General features: G+C 48.0%; 1 protein-coding gene across 1 annotated transcript in view; it reads right to left on the bottom strand.

Annotated features, from left to right (window-relative positions):
* Positions 1 to 624: 624 nt before the first annotated feature.
* Positions 625 to 20,592, bottom strand: part of DACT3 (dishevelled binding antagonist of beta catenin 3) — a 32,649-nt gene continuing 12,681 nt past the window's right edge. Inside the window, exons 2-4 of the mRNA XM_084814775.1 lie at positions 5,238 to 5,349; positions 4,544 to 4,702; positions 625 to 3,104 (exon numbers count right to left, since the gene is read on the bottom strand). Of these exons, the coding sequence (XP_084670901.1) occupies positions 1,453 to 3,104; positions 4,544 to 4,702; positions 5,238 to 5,349 (1,923 nt within the window). The 3' untranslated portion in view covers positions 625 to 1,452. The remainder of the gene's footprint in view (positions 3,105 to 4,543; positions 4,703 to 5,237; positions 5,350 to 20,592) is intronic.

Here is a 20,592-nt window from a genome sequence, read left to right as displayed (position 1 = left end):
TATGTGCAGAGTGCCTTCTTCATCACTGAGTACACACCACAAATCCAGGATTAGGAGGAAGGCTTCCAGGAGCCAACTTCTAAGCAGGCTTGAGGCCCTCAATCAATCAATCAATCAATCAATCAATCAATCTGTTTTCCTTTTACAATTTTAGCCCTTGTTCCTTCCTATAAGAATAGACTTTGGAGAAGCATCTTTATCCCTCAACCCATATTTATTTATTTATTTTCCCAGGATGGAAATAGGGATGCTCACACTCTCTCATTCTTTCTCCTTTCCCATCCTTTCACGTTGCACACTGTCAAACCTTCGTGCAAACCCGTACTAAAAAGACACACCAATGTATTGATATGAGTGTTATGCTAACCAGACACTAGTCTTTAGTACTCACACAGAAAATCAGTTAAAGAGGCTTCAGAGGGTTTTGTTTTTTAAAGCCAAAACAAAACCCTGCAAGACCTCTTTGACCAGAGGCAACGGTGGGATGAGCCTGTCCCACACAACCCACAAACCCTCTTTTAGAGCTGCCTTCAGCTCTCTGAATCATCTTGGCTCAACAGATGAAACTCAGAGAATGTTAGGTGCACCTAGAGGTCTCACAAAAAATCAACAGGACTAAACATTTAAGACTTCTCAACTTTATTTCTGGATCTCTGCCACGGTGCTTAAACTTTAGGGCCGATTCACTCTTGGTTGCACCAGGATTTGGCCAGCATTTGCTGCAGCAAATATAAGGCAAAACAGGAAATGAAAACTTGCGTCTCTGAAACGCAGAGTAAGGATCAGCCACTGGAACCGACAAGCACCGCCAACTGACTCCCCAACCGCCAACACAGAAGCAAAAGTGTGAAGCGACCATTGATTGAGGTGATTGGGACTTTCTGGCTGTGGGTAAGCTGGGACACCCCTCACCCCCTTCTTATAAAACTAGTTGCTGGGCAAAGGCTTTAAGCAACATATCCAACAAGAACACAAAAACAAAACCACTGAAATTTTATTTACACGCGCACACGCACACAGACAGAAGGAGTATCTGTATCGAAATACAAGATTGGAAGCGTGGATTCAGATTCCACAGTTTTATACCCAAACTTGGACTCCTGAGAAGTTAACTGTACAAAAACCATAATAAATACCTCTCTCTTAAAAGTGGACTGGATTAGAAAGACAGGTGGGGCCAGAGGAAGTGAGACACACATGATATCAGCAACTTCTGTGCAGCTGGGGAAAGCGAGTAGGATAACCAACACTCCAGACTCCGCCAAAGGCAGTTTTTTCTCCCTCCGTAGTAGATTTTCTCAGGGCGAAAGTGACACGGATCAGTCCCGGGTTGGAGCCAAATTTGATGTTGGGAATCCGAAGGGGATATGAGATGCCTTCAGGGGGAACTTTCAGCCAAAAGAGGGATGAAGGGAGGTTGCAGGAGCGGCGACAGGATTCAACTGGTGTCCCTCACACGGTTGTCATGACTTTGAGGGAGCCGGAGCGGAAGCGCATTATCTTCTTCTTCAGCGCATGGGAGGCCTTGATCTTGACAAAGACCTTGGGTTGCCCACTGGCAGCCTTCCCAGGCCCGGAAGCCGACACGAGCTGGGGGGAGAGCTGTTGCGGCCACACCAGACCACCGCTCTCATCCGTGTCGCTGGATGCCCCGCTGCTGTAGGCGGTGGGCGAGTCCCCATCGCTCAGGCTAGACTCGCTATCGCCATAGACCAGGCCTTCCTCCAAACGACACATGGGTGCTTGACGGGCCTGCTCGCCTGAGCATTCAGAGTCGCTGCCAGCATAACTGTACCCCACAGGGCCTACTCCACGCTGGCCCCGGCGTGGCTCAGTGGCACTTCCTGGAGATGGCTCATCTTGGCAGATCTCTGCTGTTGAGCGCCACTTGCGGTAACCACTGGCTGCATTGCTGTGAGACCGCCGTGGACGGGATGGTTTCAGGGCCGTTTCTTCCCGTTCGGTCGTCCCGTATTTGACCCCCGGTTTGTTTAGGAGGCTGTTCTCGGACTGAGACCGAGCAGCCTTCCTAGACCGGGGCGAGCTTTTCCTTCCGGCCCCCTTCCTCCCCACAGCCTCCCCACCCTCTTCAGTGAAGCGGCATTTCTTGGGGGCTGACGAAACGCGCAGCCGCTCCCTCGCCAGCAGGGGGACTCGCTCTGGCGACAGTTCCACCGAGCGACCTTTGGTGAGAGGCGGGGGCTTCTTTTTGCCAGCCCGGTGAGCCTGCTGGGCCCTCGGTGGCTGCTGAGCCGGGATGTAGTGAGCCTTGACCATGAGGCAGGTCCCGTCCTCAGACTCGTAGGAGACAGGCTCCTGGCTGTTGCCCCGGGAGGCTGCATCCTCTCCGTCCGGCAGAGGGGATGGCGGGTAGGCAGCTTCGTATTGCTCCACAGAGGGAGGCCTCATGTGGGCTAAAGCCTGCAGCTTTGGGGGCTTCTTGAGACTGGAGTGGGGGGGGCTATAGTCCTCCACGGCCGCTGCCGCCACCTTGGCCACCAGTGTCCTCTCGGCAGCAGCATCCCATGAGGACCAGATCCGTGTGGCTGTGGCAGCCCCACCCTCATGGCCGCAGGGCGAGGGGGTGCTGCTGCCTCTCTCCATGGCCGGGGGGTGTTTGCGCTCAGCCTGTGCGGGGAGCAACTCCAAGGGCCTCTTGCAGAGGCTGTTCTGCCGGACCACGCTGCTCTTGGCAGGAGGCTCCGAGCCGAGGCTGGTCCGAGGCTTGCTGCCTCTCACCAGCTGGCTGCGGCGGCGGATGAGGCGCGAGATGTAACTCTCCACCTTGTGGCAGTGCGAGGCCGCCTCTGAGTAGAACTGGAACTCACTGCTGTAGGCGTCCAGGCCCCCTTCTTGGTCTGCGGGGTACGCCGAAGCCTGGGAAGTAGCCGAGGAGAAGGCGGGGTCCTCATACAGATGGGTTTGGAGTAAAGGGTTCTGCAGGGCCACTGCGTGGAGAGGGCTGGGGTACAAGAAAGGGTCTGGGGGGCAGCAGGGGGGCAGCGGCTCTGCAGGGTAGTCCTGGGAACTGGAGTAGGGGGCAGAGAAGGAGCGGGGGACTGTGCTGCGGCTGGCCCCATCTTTGCTGCTGTTAGCCACATCACCTGTGTAGGGGGACAGTGGGAGGAATGCGGGGGGGAGAGAAAGACCGGGTGACTGACAGACTGATTGAGACACTGCCTGGACAGGTGGGTAAATTACTGGAACCCACCGGGGTTGTCCAAGTGAGATAAAAAGGAAAGGGTACCCAAAGAAAAAGCCAAACCTTAAATTCTAAGCTAAATTATTCCCATTGGTTTTTAGGGCTGCCACATTCAGTCAATTGAAAAATAGATTAAATCGATGCTGCACTGATTAATCAGGCAGATTTCAAAATTAAAATGTTAACACAAGTACTCAGAAAAGAAAAACCATGAGTGATAGGTGCTGTTTTGGATGGGGCATTCCCCTTCTCTCTTTCTCACTCACCTCTTCTAAGATGGCGTCTGCCCCAACAAATATGTGCCTCAGCTAAAAAAAAACATGCTTTTTTTCTTCACTTATCACTTTTGCTCATATGCAAATTAAAACTCATATGATTAATTGCTTACAATTTCTTTATCTGGAAGACAGCTCTATTTAATTTCCCCCCATCCCTTACAACTGCACCCGCGTCAGCCTCCTCCAAATAAGCAAACAAATAATCCATCTCCCCCATTCTTACACCTGCCCAAGCCAGGGCTCACAGGGACGCAGCACCAGGGCCTTTTATTAGTAGGGAAAGTGACGTCATCGCCCCCCCCCCCGCCCCATTCCCTGTTCCCTCTGAGCTTAGCTGCAATCCTCACAGTAGCTATGGGTGGAAATGGATCTTCCCAGCAACAATATCTTGTCCCCTATTGAAATGTGAAGTATTTTGGGGTGGCTTGGTCTTGAAGGGGCAAAGAAGACCCCTAAGCTTTAGGAAAGACCTGCTCCTGGTGGAGATGGAAACTGCTAGAAGGGGTTTGTTGATATGGACTGACACAGTCGGGTCAGTTTTTGGGCTGTCCTTGTGGGCTCCAGGAGCCATCGTGATGAGTGCAAGCACTTCAAAATTTACCACTGCACCACTGCTCAAGACTGCTAGTTATTTTCCCCTGTTGTCTATCCCAACATATTAATTAATTAATGTACATTTCTATACCGCCCAATAGTCGAAGCTCTCTTATGGAATTCCCTCCCCCCCCACTCCACCCAATTACGTCTCTATGGGACCTTCCCCATTTCCAGAAGACTTGTGCCACTCTAGCCTGGAAATTTTATGGCCGAGGGGAGGACGCTGTTCTCGTTTGCTGGTCGGAGGAGGCTCGCTTTCTTCCCAGAGGCCATTTTCAACACAGTATCTTTGCTATAAAACAGTTTAGGGGTGCGAGATCCACACACCAAAGGGGCCTTGCCCCCCGCCCGACTTACTCGTCTCCTCTCGCCCTCCCTTGGGGACTGCGGCACATCCCCTCACAGCAAGTCCATCCCAACTTCCACACGGATTCCGCCCCAAGATACCTCAACCCCATTTACTCACCGACAGACTTGGGGCGCTCACAGGCGTAGCCGAGGCGGGACTCTGGGCGGCCAATCCGGGAGTAGGACCCTGAGGCAGACGGGAAGCTGGAAGAGGAATCCCCAAAACCAGATGCGGGGGAGTCGGAGGCCACTGCCGACTGAGGGCCCTCGTAGAAACCTGAAGGAGAATTGGCAGCAGTGATTATTCTTGTAAGGGGTGCAGAGCTTCAGAGCAGGGGTCCCAATCTGGCCCTGCTACAGATTGTTCAGTGGTTTCCTGGCTTTTGTGCAGCCCCCCGCCCCCAATTCTAATGCTTCTCCTAAGGCTTAGTTACTGGCAGTTACCGCCTGCAGCTAAAAGCGCTGATCTTTTTGGTCCCACCCCTTTTCCTTTCGATCCTGCCCACCACTGGGATGCGGCCCCCAAAAGCTTCTCCAAATGGAACTCAGCCCTTGGGTTGAAGGAGGTTCCGCACGCACACCCCTGACGCAAGTGTTCCCGCCTTCTGTTTGGCAGGCTAGCAAAAGGGCTGGGAGACCGCGCTCCCAGCTGCGTCCTTCAGCAGCTGGTCGGGATATTCAGCTGACACCTGGCCTCCCAGGTGGGAAGGGAAAGAGCAGCAGACTCCCCTAAAAGCAGCCTGCTGGTGAGAAGAGAGCATTTATTCGAGGGCGTGCAACGTGTCACCAAGGCCAGGAGCCCCTCTCCCTACCTGAACTGGGCCAGCTGTCCGTCTCAGCAGCCTCCCCACAGGTCTTTTCTGGGCACAGTCGCAGTAGCCCCAGCTGTTGTTCCAACTCCCACATCAAGCCAGGAAGGGCATCCTGTAAAACCAGAAGAATAAAGCGGCTTCTCTCTTGAAGAACCAGGAATTTCGGGCACCTCCCTCGCCTGGATGCAGTTTTCTCCCAACCCACTCCAGAGGAACACCCAAGTCTTCTCTTCCCCAATTTTTAATCTGGAAATCTGTATGCCTGCTGTTATGCGACACTCGGCAGCACGGAACATAGAATGTGGCTTGTGCAGAGAAACCCATGAAATGTATAGAAATGCAATAAATAATAATAACAACAATATATAGAAATATAATAATAACAATAATGACAGCAAATTTACATTTAGAGAAAAAGAAAAAAGAATGCAAAGTTGCAGTCCTCATGAATGCAAGGTTGTAGTCCTCATTATTGCAGATGTGTGTGTGTGTCTGCGCATGCGTGCACATGCACGCACAAACACACTATAACAGTAAAGAGTAGCCATCCTCCACCTGGCACCCTCCAGATGTGTTGGACTGCCATGCTGGCTAGGGATGATGGGAGTTGTAGTCCAACATATCCATAGGGTGCCAGGTTGGGGAAGGCTACTGAAGAGAATGCCTGACTTGGAGGGACCCATCACCCCATGTGGCACAACTTGCAAAATCACTCCCAAGCCCATGTCTCCTGGTGCTTCAGGGGCGCTTCCATGCAGGATGCTTTGGCCAGTCTCAGGAGTGCAACTGCTCCGCTCTCCCCAGAGCCTCTGGCAACTGTGCTGATTCCTGCTAATCTAACCAGGCGGCCTGGCCGGGGGACGGGAGAACAGGAGGGGCAGTGTGGTTGGCGCTAGTCCATCCAGGAGGAAAGGTTGCATTAAGAAACACATTGACCATACTGGCTGGTGATGATGGCAGTTGTAGCCCAAGACATCTGGAGAATAGGTGACACTGCTAGGCGGAGAAATGGTCTGAGTTGGTGAGCATCAGCTGCTTGCGCCCCAGAGTACCTCCTTGAGCAAATGCGCACCCTGCTTTTCTATTACTCCTCTTCCCAAAGTGGAAAATGTTCTTGCTGAGATCAGAAACACAGATCTCTGTGCACAAGGAGCCAGGGAAGAAGATCTGTGATCCAGAGGGGATTGTGTCTTCTAGAAAGTATGCTCCCTTCTCAAAAACGCTTTCCTGAATTTGTGCAGCAAGGGGCAGAACCAATGAGGGGACCCCCTGCCGACAGATGGGGTCAGAAGTCCAGCTGCGCCCGCGCGCGCGCACACACACACACACACACACCCATTGTGGCCAGCTGGAACTTGAACCTTAAGCACCAGGAGGGGCACGTTTGTGGGAGCATGGACTGGGAGAAGGGAATTGAGTGGGCTATGGGATGACATTTGACCTCCAGACAGATGGGTGTATGGAGGACAAAAGAGGATCATTTAGGAGCATCACTCAAGCTCTGGTCTGGGAACAAAGGGGCAAAATTCTTACCAAAGGAAAATAAGACACAGAAGAGAGTATGGGGAACTAATGGCTTCAAGGGTAGCCTCTGTGAGTGGCCATGGTGGTTTCCTCTTGCCAACCATCCCTACAAGCCATTGTCAAGGGAGACTGCAAGGGATTGTGGGAAGATAACCCATGGCGTTCTTTTTTGGGGAGCATGGCCTGGGAGAAAGTGAGCTTCGCTGGGGCTCCCCCACGCTAATAAGAAAAATAATTTGGAGGTATATTCTCATGTCACCCCATGTACAAGGACACCAGCTCAACCAGATACAGACGAGGAGCAAAAGGGCACAGAGGTTGTTGTGAAGTGTGCCACACTACACAACATAAGTCAGTTTTTGTTTTGTTTTTAAGGTAGCCCATCACATCTGCATGATTAGCGCAGCCCATTTGAATGTGGTGCAAATTAGCTCAGATGTAAATCTGAAGAGGTCACAGATATGGCAAGCCAAAGGGCTAATTTTAAATCTGCATGCATTTAAATAAATTAGCACATGGGAAAGAGAGACAGCCTAGTGAATAGGGGTGAAGTGGGTCAGTGGAAAGTGATGGTGAAAATCTTTTCTAAGTTTATCTCTTTCCCTGATCAACAGATTTGGAAAAGACATGCTGAACTCAAGAAGACCGCCCCCTCCAAAAAAACCCTGGCATTTTTCATGTAGTGTAGGAGTAAACCTTTAGCAATCTAGACAGGAGGAGTGGCGGACTTTAAATCATGATTTCAAGGCACATATGAGAGTCAAACAATATTGTGTTCTTTAAAATAAGAAAGGCGATTTTGTACCCAATTAGCCCAAATTCTGCACACAAAAACCTGAATCCTGTGAGCAAGTTAAGGAAATGTACACATCTACATTGTATTGTGCTTGAGGCAGAGAACCTTCCAACACTGATTGGCTGAGCTGACCGAATGCCTCAGAGTGTTAGAATGTTCCCATCAGGAAAACTCCATGCACCAGGGAAGAAAGCTGATGGCATGTTTGCAGCTCAGGAACTCTGAGGGAAGGGGAAATCGTTGGTTTGGCTGGGATTAAAATTTCACATAGGGGAACATAGGAACATAGGAAGCTGCCTTACACTGAGTCAGACCATTGGCCCATCTAGCCCAGTACTGTCGACACTGACTGGCAGCGGATCTCCAGAGTTTCAGGCAAGATTCTTTGCTCACCCTGCCTGGAGAAGCCGGGGATCAAACCTGGGACTTTCTGCATGCAAAGCAGGCGCTCTGTCACACTGAGCTGTGGCCCTTCTCCAAGGGGTAAGGGCAAGAGGAGCTAAACTACTCTTGCTAATAGCAACTAAACTATGTTAGGCTGAGGCCTGAAGAGATGTGGGGATGTAGGGAAACTAAGGGGGAAGGTGGCTGAAGGGAAGTTCAGAGCAGGGAACAGAGGGGGTGGGGGAAGAAAGGAGGCAGGCAAAGGATAAGGAGACAGGGGCTAATAAGAGAGAGGAGCGGAATTTCAGGTACTAATTTGAATTAACCAGCGAGGTCTGCATAGCTGTTAGCTTCAAGAATTTGCTTGTGCATAGTCTAGTCTGTTTCTGCTGGTCATGGAGGAGGGGAAAATCTCATGCCTTCCTGATGCTTGAAATCTTGCTCAGTGCCTCCCCCCCCCCACTCCCCTGCATTTGGCTTGTGCCTATCTACACAGCCTCGAGGGCCAGAAACTCCCATTTATTAAAAAGCAAACGCTAAGAGACTCTCAGAATGCTTTTGAGTGCTGGCCAGCCTACCTAAAGTACCAATGTTTTACATTTCCTTCTGGTTGGGAATGTGGCCTTACTGCTCTTTTCCTGTCGAATAACAGAACTTGGAGCTACAAGGAAAACTTTCAAACAAGGACCCAGCGCAAGGAACAAGATGAATATGCTCTGTGCATTGGGAGAATCCTGGCTAATTTCAGCACAGCAGGGGCCACGGTTTTGTTTATGCTGGAAACTGAAGGCGTATAGCTAGCATCCACGGTTATTCCAGCCCTTTTTTCCCCTCCTGACTGTAAATCATTAATTTAAATAAGAAAAAATGCAGAAAAGCAGAAAAGTAGCAATGAAAATTGCACTCCAGTGTGATGGAGAAGAAGTAGGAAGATACAGAGGCAGGGAAAGCAAATGCACAGGCACAAAGCCGAACCGCTTGGGAACCTTTTGATGATGCTTTTGGCAACCTATTTTTGGAGGGGAAGTCAAGTCAGAAAGGGAGTGCTATTCCTCCCCGCTCCAAAACCCAGATGTTACAGTACACCTGGTCACACAATGATGGTTCAAGTGTGGGCAGGGGTAGTCATCATTGCCACCATTTATCACATCGCTTGCTATGGACAGGGCAAGATGTCCCCCCTCTCTCTGCAGGGAATTCTTCAGGCACAGATACAAGATTCATTAATAAATGTAAGCATTAGGCACTGCCACTAATGGGAAGAGGGAGGGTTTGAGGGTGCAGTGGAATGTGCTGGCTGCAGGATTTGGTGTGTGTGTGTGCATGCATCATGCAAAGCAAGACACCCCACCAGTGTTTTCATGCAAGAAATAGGGATGAGTAGACTTGGGAGTTCTTTCGCGGTGCCCCCAAACTTCATGGGAGGTGCCCCTTGCAAAGCAAGAACACCTGTTATAAAAACACGGTCACCTTGCCTTTAGCCCCTAGGGTTTACAAAGTCCTTACAAATCTATTTTTAAAGGCAAAAAATGTCTGAACACAACAAATTGGATGAGGAGCCAGTGCAGGCTGGTGGCTCCGATGTCAGTGGGGTGGTGAATAAGCTCTGGGTTTCAGTCAGAACCAGTCAGAACTCTAAAGGAGCTCTCCAAGGTGCTTTGCATGTTGAACAAGGGATGCTTCGCGCCTTGGAGAGCTCCTTTAGAGGTCTGACTGAAACCTGGAGCTGATTCACTACTCCGCTGACATCGCAGCCACCAGCCTCCACTGTGAGGAGCAAGTCACAAAACCAAAATGATCTAAGTGAGGAACAGTCAGGGAGCCCCAAAGGCTCTCTGAAAATGAATCAGCTGGCCTTAGGAAACTGTCTAAGAACCAAATGTGAAAATGACCTCTCCAGGAAGGGAGCTCCACAGCCTTGGTGCCACAGCTAAAGTCTTGTCCCAAGTAACCCACTCCTGCACCCTGAAAGCCCGAGGAATTTGGAACAGGTACAATGGAATATCAGTGGTCCCTATTGAGAAGCAGATGTGTTCCTGGTCTTGGATCCCCTCTGGAACTAGCCGAGTCCCCTCACTCCGCCTCGGCCCTTTCCAGTAACCCTCTCTTCTTTCCCAACGAGCTCATTTTCTTATCATCAACGACACAACAGTTGCTTGGCAATTTTAGCCATTCCCTAAAGCAGGGACAGGGAACATCTTTCAGACCGAGGGCCAAGCTCTCTGGGGCCACAAACCCAAACACACCCCAAACACCATCCTTTTTTTTAGCTTAAAGCTCTTCCTGCCCAGTAACTAACCCTTAGGAGAGGCAGTTCAGTCTTTTAAAATGAAACTGTGCAAAAGCCAGGAAGCCATCAAACAATCAGTGGTAGGGTAAAAGGGGTTTGGCCCTCTGGGGAACCCAAGAGGGCTGGATTTGGCCCACCCCTGCCCTGCTGCCTAAAATCACAAATGTAGCATGATCGCTCCCAACACACACACACACACACACGGAGAAAAGAATGGGAATACGGATTTTTTTTTTGCTGTAGAACTCACAGCAAATGGTATAAACAAGTGACTGATGCCAAGGTGCGTTTGGAAGAGTCAACGCGCAAAGGATGCGGTCTACACTCTAAAGAGATGTGAACGCTGGCAGGCAGCAGCTCAACTAATAACCACTAATAAACGTAAAAGAAGAGCAACAGCTAACAGCTAACATGCTCGTGCCAACTTAGGGGTTGAATCGATTGGTCTTTTAAATCTGCTCCTGTCCCATCTCATTCCTTGTGCTTTAGATGTACCCCAGGATTGGACTGCAACTATCCAAAGTATCAGAAAACTACTTCTATGACTACTAGTGTAAACCGAGCAATTGTGCTGTAGAAAGGACACTCAACACTTTCTATCTCTCCTTGGGGCAAAAGGTTTGATCTCATGCGGTGGAGAACTACAGCAGTAGTTCTTAAGTTGTGGTTTTGGGAACACCAGTGTCCCGTCCCCCCCCCAAGCTGCATTTTGTGAAGTTTTTACCCTAAAATATGGTTTTTCATACAGACTTTTTGAGCAGAGAACTAGAGTGCAAGATTTAGCGAACTGTGAAAACCAATGGATTCCACTGAACTGCAGGGGAGGGCCACGGCTCAATGGGAGCACACATGCTTTGCATGCAAATGGTCCCAGGTTCAATCCCCCGCATTTCCAGGGATGAACACCTGGGGAGCCGCTTTCTGTCAGTGTCAACAGTACCAGGCTGGATGGCCCAACGTTCTGATTCGGTATAAGACCACTTATGTTCCTACAGGATAACTGCATTCTGATCTGCGTATTACTCCAAGCAGTGTGAATCAGATCAGTTTGCTTAAAAAGGCAGACTGCATGGAATCCTTTGTAATTCCTAAACCAGTCAGTGGCCACAGGACCAGTGGATCCTTCAAGCCCCTCCAATACATCTGCGCCTGCTGCCAATGCTGGCTCCTATCAGCCACTGCAGGCAACCACAACCCTATGAAGACTGCTCCTAAAGGCCCCGCCTGTATCAGTTCCCATTTGCCTTATTCCCCATAGCGAATGGATTTCTCTCCATGGAAAATTTATTTTCTTCTGATCCTCTCTCGCCTAGCCCCGGCTGCTGTTCTGAAGCCTATACATTTCTAATCCCTCCTGGAATCCCGTTAAGCTCAAAGCTATCTGGCTGATAATAAGGGCCAATACCCACAAACATTTAAATCCATGCAAATGAGGTTTACAGAAGCCAATTTCTGGCTGGATTTTGCAAGAGGGTTGTGTGCATGTTCAAGTCACAACCTGTGATCAGATCCACGTGACCGACTGACTGACTGATCATCACCAGACCAGAGATAGCATGGTTTGGACCAGCATCCCTGGCCTAATGTGTGAATTGCCTTTATTTCTCATCTAGTTGAAAATATATTGAAGAATACAAAACATGTGGATGCTTTAAAGATGCAATGACATACATGCCCAGGAAAAAAAATGGGATTGGTTACAGAATTCAGCATCCTATTCCAGCATCCTGTTCTAGCCCATTCCAAAAATGTATTGCAATTCTAGAAGGGAGGGGGCGAAATACTTAGATGTTGAAATTAGATTGAATTAAGGAATATGGTGATGCAGAGTTGCCTATTTAGTGATCACAGATTTTGCATGTCCTGACTGCAAAAGACTGTGTTTGAAAATATTCTGCGCGCATACAGTGTGTATGTGTGCGCGTGTGCAAGCAGAACTCTTCAGGACCCTTTTCCTCCATCCTTTGCCTGCCTATCAAATCTAAATCTAACCTACTTTTCACCTGACACAGTTGTTGAGATTATTCCAGCTGCAGCTATTATCATCAGGCAAGCATCCCTCAGGGGAACAGACTGGAGCTAACTTCAAAGCCAGAGACTTCTAAAAAATCCTATTTGTGCTGCTGTGCCTATATTCCTTTTGGCAAGCCAAGGCTGGTATTAGGTGGTCTCTTCTTTTTTTTTTCCTGCACCTAAAACAAACCCATTTCTTTCTACAAATGGCCATATGCCAGCAGTAGAGACTGAGGCGTGACTCAAACATTACCTTTGTGGTACACCGGAGCCACTTTCTCATCAAAAGATCCCATGCTGCTGCTCTAGTAACCTTCGCATCCCTAAGTTACATGGGAGGGTCCAAAATGTCTCCCATTTGAGAGATGGCATGATGGTGTGGGCAAGGCAAGGCCCACACCATTCAGATAAATACACATTACCAGTGCTGCAAGAGATACCATTATATTATTGTGCTGCCCTTGCCAGGCCTTAGGTGTGAGCTACTTGCTGCTCAGGTTTAGCAGAGGTTCTTAGCGGACTCTTAATTGCTTGCTTTGCGAGCATGTCAGGCAGGAGCTGGCTACATTACAGTTTACAGAACAGTACAATAACATCCAGCATTTAAAACAACAAGAACATTGGGGATATCTTAATGTTATTTTGGCTTTTGACTACATTTCAGAATAAGATGTGGCAATATTAAACTATCTATGCTGGCTTACTCCTTGTGCTTTTGGAATGGGTGTATGTGCAGACAATGGGGCAAGACATTAAGTTCATAGGGCAGAACCTCTGTCTCCCTTTCCTGTATTTTCAAATCTTGGCAGGTAAGAATAATTGAATCTGGGAAACAGATGGGCAAGCATAGTCTGAACAGCCCAGAAAGGCTTCATTTGTGGTCACTAGAAGTCCTGCCAAGGGTGACATAACATTAAAACAAGTATCAAAGCTCATTTTATTCCCTGGGGTGAGTCCAGCTTCCTCCTGCTTTCATAATGTAGGTGACATATGTTCACATCAGCAAATCCAGCGTTGTTCAGTTGTCACCGTTTGCCTTTAATTTAATTTTAAGTGCTGCATGTATATTTATTCATTTGTAATTAATCCATCATCATTTTAAAAGAAAAATCAATTGCGGGGAGAATAACAGTTGCAAAATTACTCCAAGGATGGGTTGAACCGGTCCATGATAATACAGGCAGCAGCCAATCATTGCTGTGCACTGCCAGCTTTGGCTGCAAACTCACAAGTGGGTTTTGGGTCATTTTTTGCCTGAGCTTGACCCTGGAGGGAAAAAGACTGGGTTCGAAGAGGGATCCACCCATAAATCTTCAGGTCTCACCCTGGCTCTGCCCCTACGTCTACCAACATTCTGCCTTTGCTCTACTGTCCTGAGAGTTTCCATCTCAGCATGGACCACTATTTTCGAAATGAAATGTTGGCAGCCCAGTTTTGAGCACCTTCTGAAATGGCTCCCTACAATCAAGAGGGACCAAAATGTATGTTTTTAAATAGAAAGTGAGATTTTTCTTCTCCATGACATCACATGTTGCCCCAAGGCCTTGCACAGCAAGAGCAAATGCAACAGGCTCACGGATTTAGCTGCACACAATTCCACCCCGCACCCCTCAACGATACCGGTTTCGGCTCCATGCTTTTCCTAATGAAAGAGTCTTTGGCATCCAAGCTGACGGAGCCGCCATCCTCCCCCAGCCACTTGCCAAGAGGCGGCAGGGGGTTGAGGAGGATGGGGGGAAACAGTCTGTAAAATCTTGTCAATTAGAAAGCTCAGCTCCTGTTTTTCTGAAGGAAAGTGCTGCTTGAACTGTTACGTCTGGTTTCCTGAGCTGAAAGAGGGAGGATGTAAAGAGGGCAGCAAAGATGTGCGTGCATGCGAAAAAAGACATCACAGATTTTGTGTTCCCCAGCAACACTTTTTGCAACCTCTCTCTATTCAAGTGGGCTAGAGAACAGGAGCTTGGAATCATAGACCCTGTCTATGCAAAATCTTGAGGGGAGACGCTTGTAACAGGCCCATAATCCTAACAGGGACTGGACTCAGCCTGCTGTAATGGGTTCCTCCGCAGCCAGTGGAGGTTTTCTTTCTTTCTTTCTTTCTTTCTTTCTTTCTTTCTTTCTTTCTTTCTTTCTTTTATTAAAAGACTTTCCGGTAAAAACAACTATCCTACAATATGTTATCACCAGTTAAAATGATACCTCTGCAACTGTAGTGTGGGCAATGACAGGCTTTGCGCTGTGTGGTGCTGGTGCATCCATGTACCTGAATTTATCTGCATGGGTGCAGGAGACAAGGCACATCAATTTCCCACTGAGATTTCAATTCCAGAGACACCCTCAGAGAAGGAACTGAGCCCCAAAGAGTGACAACTCCAGCCTCTCATGCTAGCTGGCAATGGGTTGTATCCAGTGTTCGTCTAACTCAGGGGTGCTGAACATCTTTCAGCCTGAGGGATAAAATCAATTTCAGAGTAGATCTCTGGGGCTACATTTCAGTGGTGAATGGGACCAAAGGCAGATGGGGCGGGACCAAAAACAGCAGCATACTGCCAGTAACTGAAGCCTTAGAAGAGGCATTTCTGCCTTTTTGAATGGGGGAAAAAACTGCACAAAACCCGGGATACTATCAAACAATCTGTGATTGGGGAAAGGGAGTGTGTCCATTTGGGGAATTCCGGGCCTGTGATTTTGCACCCTAGTCTAACTTTAGACCCATTGAAGTGAATGGGACTTCTCTAAGTAGGACTAACAATGAACTAAACCCATTTTTAATGGGCATGATAGGTGTTGCAGTCCAAAACATCTGGAGGGCATCAGGTTGGGGAAAGCTTTCCTAGAGGCACTCTCCTCCAAAGGAAGCTCATTCTGTCAAAGATTAGAAAAATGAGAAAGGACAAAAGAGAGAGAGAGAGATCCTGTTTTTTTTAAAGAGTAATTGTAATCTTGTGTCCTAATTTTTTTATCCTTTTACTGTTTTATCTCTTGTGTTCACTGCCCTGAAATCTGTTCTAGATATGGAGTGGTATATAAGTACTATGAATGAATGAATGAATGAATGAATGAATGAATGAAAAAGAAAATGTAAGAATGATGTCTTACCAATCCTATACTTGCATTTGCCCCCTCACCCCCCTGAAACATTCAAACATGGATGGCCTTCCTCCAGGGAAACTAATCAAGAGTTAAATTATGCAAAATAATATTCTGAGCTAATCTAGCATCCCACAATCTATACTTGCTTAACACACAGCTATAGCAATCGGGTAGCATCCTACACAGTTTGGTTGGTGTCAGGAAGGCTAAAGCTGAGAATGAGCTGAGGTTAGCGAGGGATGCTAAAAGCAACAAAAAGGCTTTCTTCAGCTACGTGCATAGTAAAGGACAGAGGAAAGAAATGGTGGTTCAGCTATTAAATAAGGATGGCAAAATGATAACAGATGACAAAGAAAAGGCAGAGGTGCTCAATTCCTACTTTGGCTCAGTCTTCTCCCAAAAGAGGGTCTATGACCCCCTTGGCAAAGGCGAAGTACAGGCTGAAAGGGCAGGATTGCAGCTTGAGATCAATAGGCATATGGTCAAGGAACACCTAATTACTTTGAATGAGTTCAAATCTCCAGGGCCAGATGAACTGCATCCTAGAGTAATAAAGGAACTGGCAGAAGAACTCTCAGAACCACCATCTATTATCTTTGAGCAATCATGGAGGACGGGTAAAGTGCCAGATGACTGGAGGAGGGCTAATGTTGTCCCTATCTTCAAAAAGGGTAAAAAGGAGGAACCTGGGAACAACAGACCAGTCAGTCTGACATCAATCCCTGGGAAAATTCTGGCGCAGATGATAAAGCAATCCATCTGGAAGCACCTTGAAAACAATGCAGTGATTACTCGAAGCCAACATGGATTTGTCAAGAACAAATCCTGCCAGACGAATCTGATCTCATTTTTTGATCAGGTAACCTCCCTTGTGGACTGTGGGAATGCTGTAGACATAATATACCTCGACTTCAGCAAAGCTTTCGACAATAGGATGTGGCTGCAAAAAAGGCAAATGCTATTTTGGGCTGCATTAATAGAAGCATAGCTTCCAAACCCCAGGAAATACTAGTTCCCCTCTACTTAGCACCGGTTAGGCCTCATCTGGAGTACTGTGTCCAGTTCTGGGCACTACATTTTAAGAAGGATGCAGACAAACTGGAGAGGGTTCAGAGGAGGGCAACAAAGATGAACAGGGGACTGGAAACAAAGCCCTATGAGGAGAGACTGAAAGAACTGGGCATGATCAGCCTTGAGAAGAGAAGACTGAGGGGAGATATGATAGCGCTCTTCAAGGACTTGAAAGGTTGTCAGAGAGAAAGGCCAGGATCTCTTCTCGATCATCCCAGAGTGCAGGACACGGAACAATGGGCTGAACTTACAGGAAGCCAGATTCCGGCTGAATATCAGGAAAAACCTCCTGTCTGTTAGAGCAATACGACAATGGAACCAATGACCTAGGGAGGTGGTGAGCTCTCCCATACTGGAGGCATTCAAGACGAGGCTGGACAGCCATCTGTCAGGGATGCTCTGACTTGGATTCTTGCATTGAGCAGGGGGTTGGACTCGATGGCCTTGTAGGCCCCTTCCAACCCTATTCTTCTATGATTCTATGATCATAAGGAAGCTGTCTCCAGTGTTGCCAAGTTTGGAGACAAGAAAAGACAGACACACACACACAGACTGGGTCACATTTCAGATAGTTAGATGCACCAATAACGAGAAGATACTCCACCATCTTCAGTCAGAACTAGTTACCCCAATGAAATTGCCCAACATGAAAAAACTACCTTAGGCAAATACAAAATGCTTTGCATTCCTATAAGGCTATTTGGACCTCTGTGGGGCCAGGGGGAAGGGACAACAGGAACCTTGAGACTACTAACCCCCCCATTTTGGAATATAAACATTTCAGGTTCCTTACAGCTGAAGAATTCTAAATAAATGCTATTTAATGAAAGTACTACAGCACCTCTAAGCCTTTCTCCTGGCACAAAGCCATCAACATCCCTTGGAATAACAACTATCCAGGGACAGATAACACCTCCATTGTTAGTCAGGGAGTTACACCACAGCCATTTTATTTCATTTTATTTTATTGTCCTGGCTATATTTAGATTAGAACAAGACATTGAAACATCTTCTACAAAGCTTCCCACCTCCTCTTTTCTGCATCTTTTCTACTTAATTGTGGAGGAGGCTTCCATTTCTCTTGCAAACAGAGAGATTCTTTTGTTCCTTACCAGCTGTTTTCCTACTGGAAGCTCTGAGATCAGATTCCAGGAGATGGCCCAGTATAACAGAATCATCTTTGGGAAGTGGAAGAAACCTTGCTTTGTTCTGGCACTTGCGTGCTGAAGTGGAATTGTGTGATAAAGCACATATCTTGAAAGCATCCCTATTTCTTTCTTCTTCTTCTTCTCCTTCTCCCTTCTTGCAAGCTTACAGTGTAACACCCAAGTGCACAGGCTGAAATCCTCACAGTTTCGATAGCCAGGGAGAGGGATACAACTTGCAATGAAATCACAAGTTAAGGATTGCAAGCTTAGATAAGCACCCACTGCAAGCCCATCACATTAATCTGGAACACACACACAAAGCCTCCATCCTATACAGGACCCAAGTCAAGGGTAGGCATGGTTGGGCACCTGCCAAGGGCCCACATCCCAGCAGGGGCCTTCCTACAAGAGTCCCCTGGAGTTGATCCCCTTCTTAACCACTGCTATCTGCTCGTTCACCTGCCTCTCACTCTGGCCCAAAGAAGGGTGGTGCTGGTGAGACGGAGGCACAGCAGATGCCATGGCCTCCTTGCTCCCTGGCTCTCTGCCTGTCAAGCTAGCAAGTGGTACCAAAAGAGGAAGAGGAGTAAGAGCAGCTGGGGACAAAGGTGATGAGAAGGCAGACTCACTGAGGGAGGGGGCCCATGGAGGGGGTCATGCCCCAAAGCCCTCAAAAACCTGGAGCTGGCACTGCTCCCACCCATGTGTCAGAACACTGGTCCATCAGCATTGCTCCAGGGTCTTCCCCAACACCTTCTTCTTCAACTTATTAGATGGTGACCTTGGCAGTCACAGCTGGGAGCTGCTCCATATAAAAGTATGTGCTCTACCACTAAGCTACGGCCCTTTCCGTAAGTATAAAGATCATAGAGTCATAGAATAGAAGGGTTGGAAGGGGCCTACAAGACCATCGAGTCCAACCCCCTGCTCAATGCAGGAATCCAAGTCGGAGCATCCCTGACAGATGGCTGTCCAGCCTCGCCTTGAATGCCTCCAGTGCAGGAGAGCCCACCACCTCCCTAGGTCATGGGTCCCATTGTTGTATTGCTCTAACAGTCAGAAAGTTTCTCCTGATGTTCAGCTGGAATCTGGCTTCCTGTAACTTGAGCCCATGATTCCGTGTCCTGCGCTCTGGGATGATCGAGAAGAGATCCTGGCCTTCCTCTCTGTGACAACCTTTCAAGTACTTGAAGAGCGCTATCATATCTCCCCTCAGTCTTCTCTTCTCAAGGCTGAACATGCCCAGTTCTTTCAGTCTCTCCTCATAGGGCTTTGTTTCCAGTCCCCTGATCCTCTTCATTGCCTTCCTCTGAACCCTCCCCAGACGCTGCCTTCTCCCCCCAGGCCAGGTCCACCTAGGCCAGCATTGCCTGCTCGGCCTAGTGGCAGCAATCTAGTGTCATCCAGCCTTGCTGTCAAAGATCCTTTTTAACTGATTAGACAAATTCCTGGAGAAGGCTCTCAACGGCTACTAGTCCTGATGGCTATGTGCTACCTCCACCACCAGAGGCAGTGAGCCTTTGTACACCAGTGGCTGGGGAACATGGGTGGGGGTGCTGTTGCACTCCTGTACTGCTTGCGGGTTCCTGGTCGACAGCTGGTTGGCCACTGTGTGAACAGAATGCTGGACTAGATGGACCCTGGGTCTGATGCAGCAGGGCTCTTCTTAGGTTCTTATGGTAGTGCCAGGAATTAATCGTGGAGCCTTCTGGCTCCAAAGTGTGTGTTTGCATCCAGAAGTATGTGTCCTGGCACTAACCTATAGCCTCTCACTACGATTGCTAGCTATCCTGGGTTGCCCAGGACAATTCAGGAAAGGCAATAAGCCTTGTTCTTTTTGATGGCTCTTTCAGAATCCCAATACATTATCATCAACATTACGTGACAGGTACATAAAATCAGCAGTCACACATACCAATACAAAGTATACCATAGATGTGCGGGTGGCATTTTTTCTAAATCTTGTATTACCTCTTGTCTTTACTTTGTTTACAGGTGAGTTGGTGATTTATGTGTTTATTACATCTATATCCTGCTTTTTCCTCCAAGGAGCCCAAGGCGGAGTACATGACCCCCTCCTCTCCATTTTGTCTTCACAACAACACTGCGAGGTAGGTTGGAGTGAGACTTGGTGACTGGCCCAAAGTCACCCAGTGAGCTTCATGGCTGAGTAGGGATGAGAACCTGGAACTCCCGAGTCCCAGCCCAACACTCGAACACTGCACTGGCTCGACATCACACTGATCTCAAGATATCCTTCCATAAGGGACCATGGTTTAGTGTGGTGGTGTTGTTTGGGGCATAACATTGTTCGAAAAAATGTCCATCATTTTGAGATAGCATCAGGACTGGGAATTTTTTTAATGTTTGTCTTCAATACAGGACATTATTATAGGATGGTCTGATCAGAGAGAGAATCAGATTGGAAGTTTTAAAAGGGCAGCAGCTGTATCCAAAGACTAGCACCCTCTGAAGGTAGGCCAGAAAAATATAGTGAAGGAAACTGACAGAGCTACTTTTGCTGAGAAGTACACAGGGCTACTTCATGTGGCAGTCTTTCTTAGAGCCATCTGCAATTGCAGCTTTAAAACCTGCACAGAAGCATAAGCAGATTTCTGCTGATGACAAATATAAATGCAGATTCCCCACCACCACCACCCCACACTCACACAGACACACACTTTATAATTTTTATTTCTATAATAAAGCTTGCAGCAAACAGATCTCCTTTGTGTGTGTGTCCCCCCGCCCCATTTATTACTGGCTGGTGTTTACTTATTTGCCGAGTTGGCAATCCATAACGTGCCTGTTCATTAAATCCTTACTGCATGCAAAATGTATGATTGTTATACAGCCTTTTCATTTCTGCTTGTTTTCCATCACATGTGCTTGTGGGTATGGCAGATTAGAAAGAAGAAAAAAGGCAATGACATTTCAAGTCAGTACCTTCAGGGAAACACCACACAGAGGTTTAAGCTGAGTTTGGCTTTTTACAGTTGGTTATGATTTTACATATTGATAAAGGCTTCAGATCTT

Source organism: Heloderma suspectum, chromosome 10, assembly GCF_057233095.1.
Source record: "Heloderma suspectum isolate Gila_16-S chromosome 10, 16-S_ref, whole genome shotgun sequence".
Lineage (NCBI taxonomy): Eukaryota > Metazoa > Chordata > Lepidosauria > Squamata > Helodermatidae > Heloderma > Heloderma suspectum.
The sequence above is the reverse complement of the archived record's forward strand: the minus strand, read 5'-3'. Positions and strand labels throughout refer to the sequence as shown.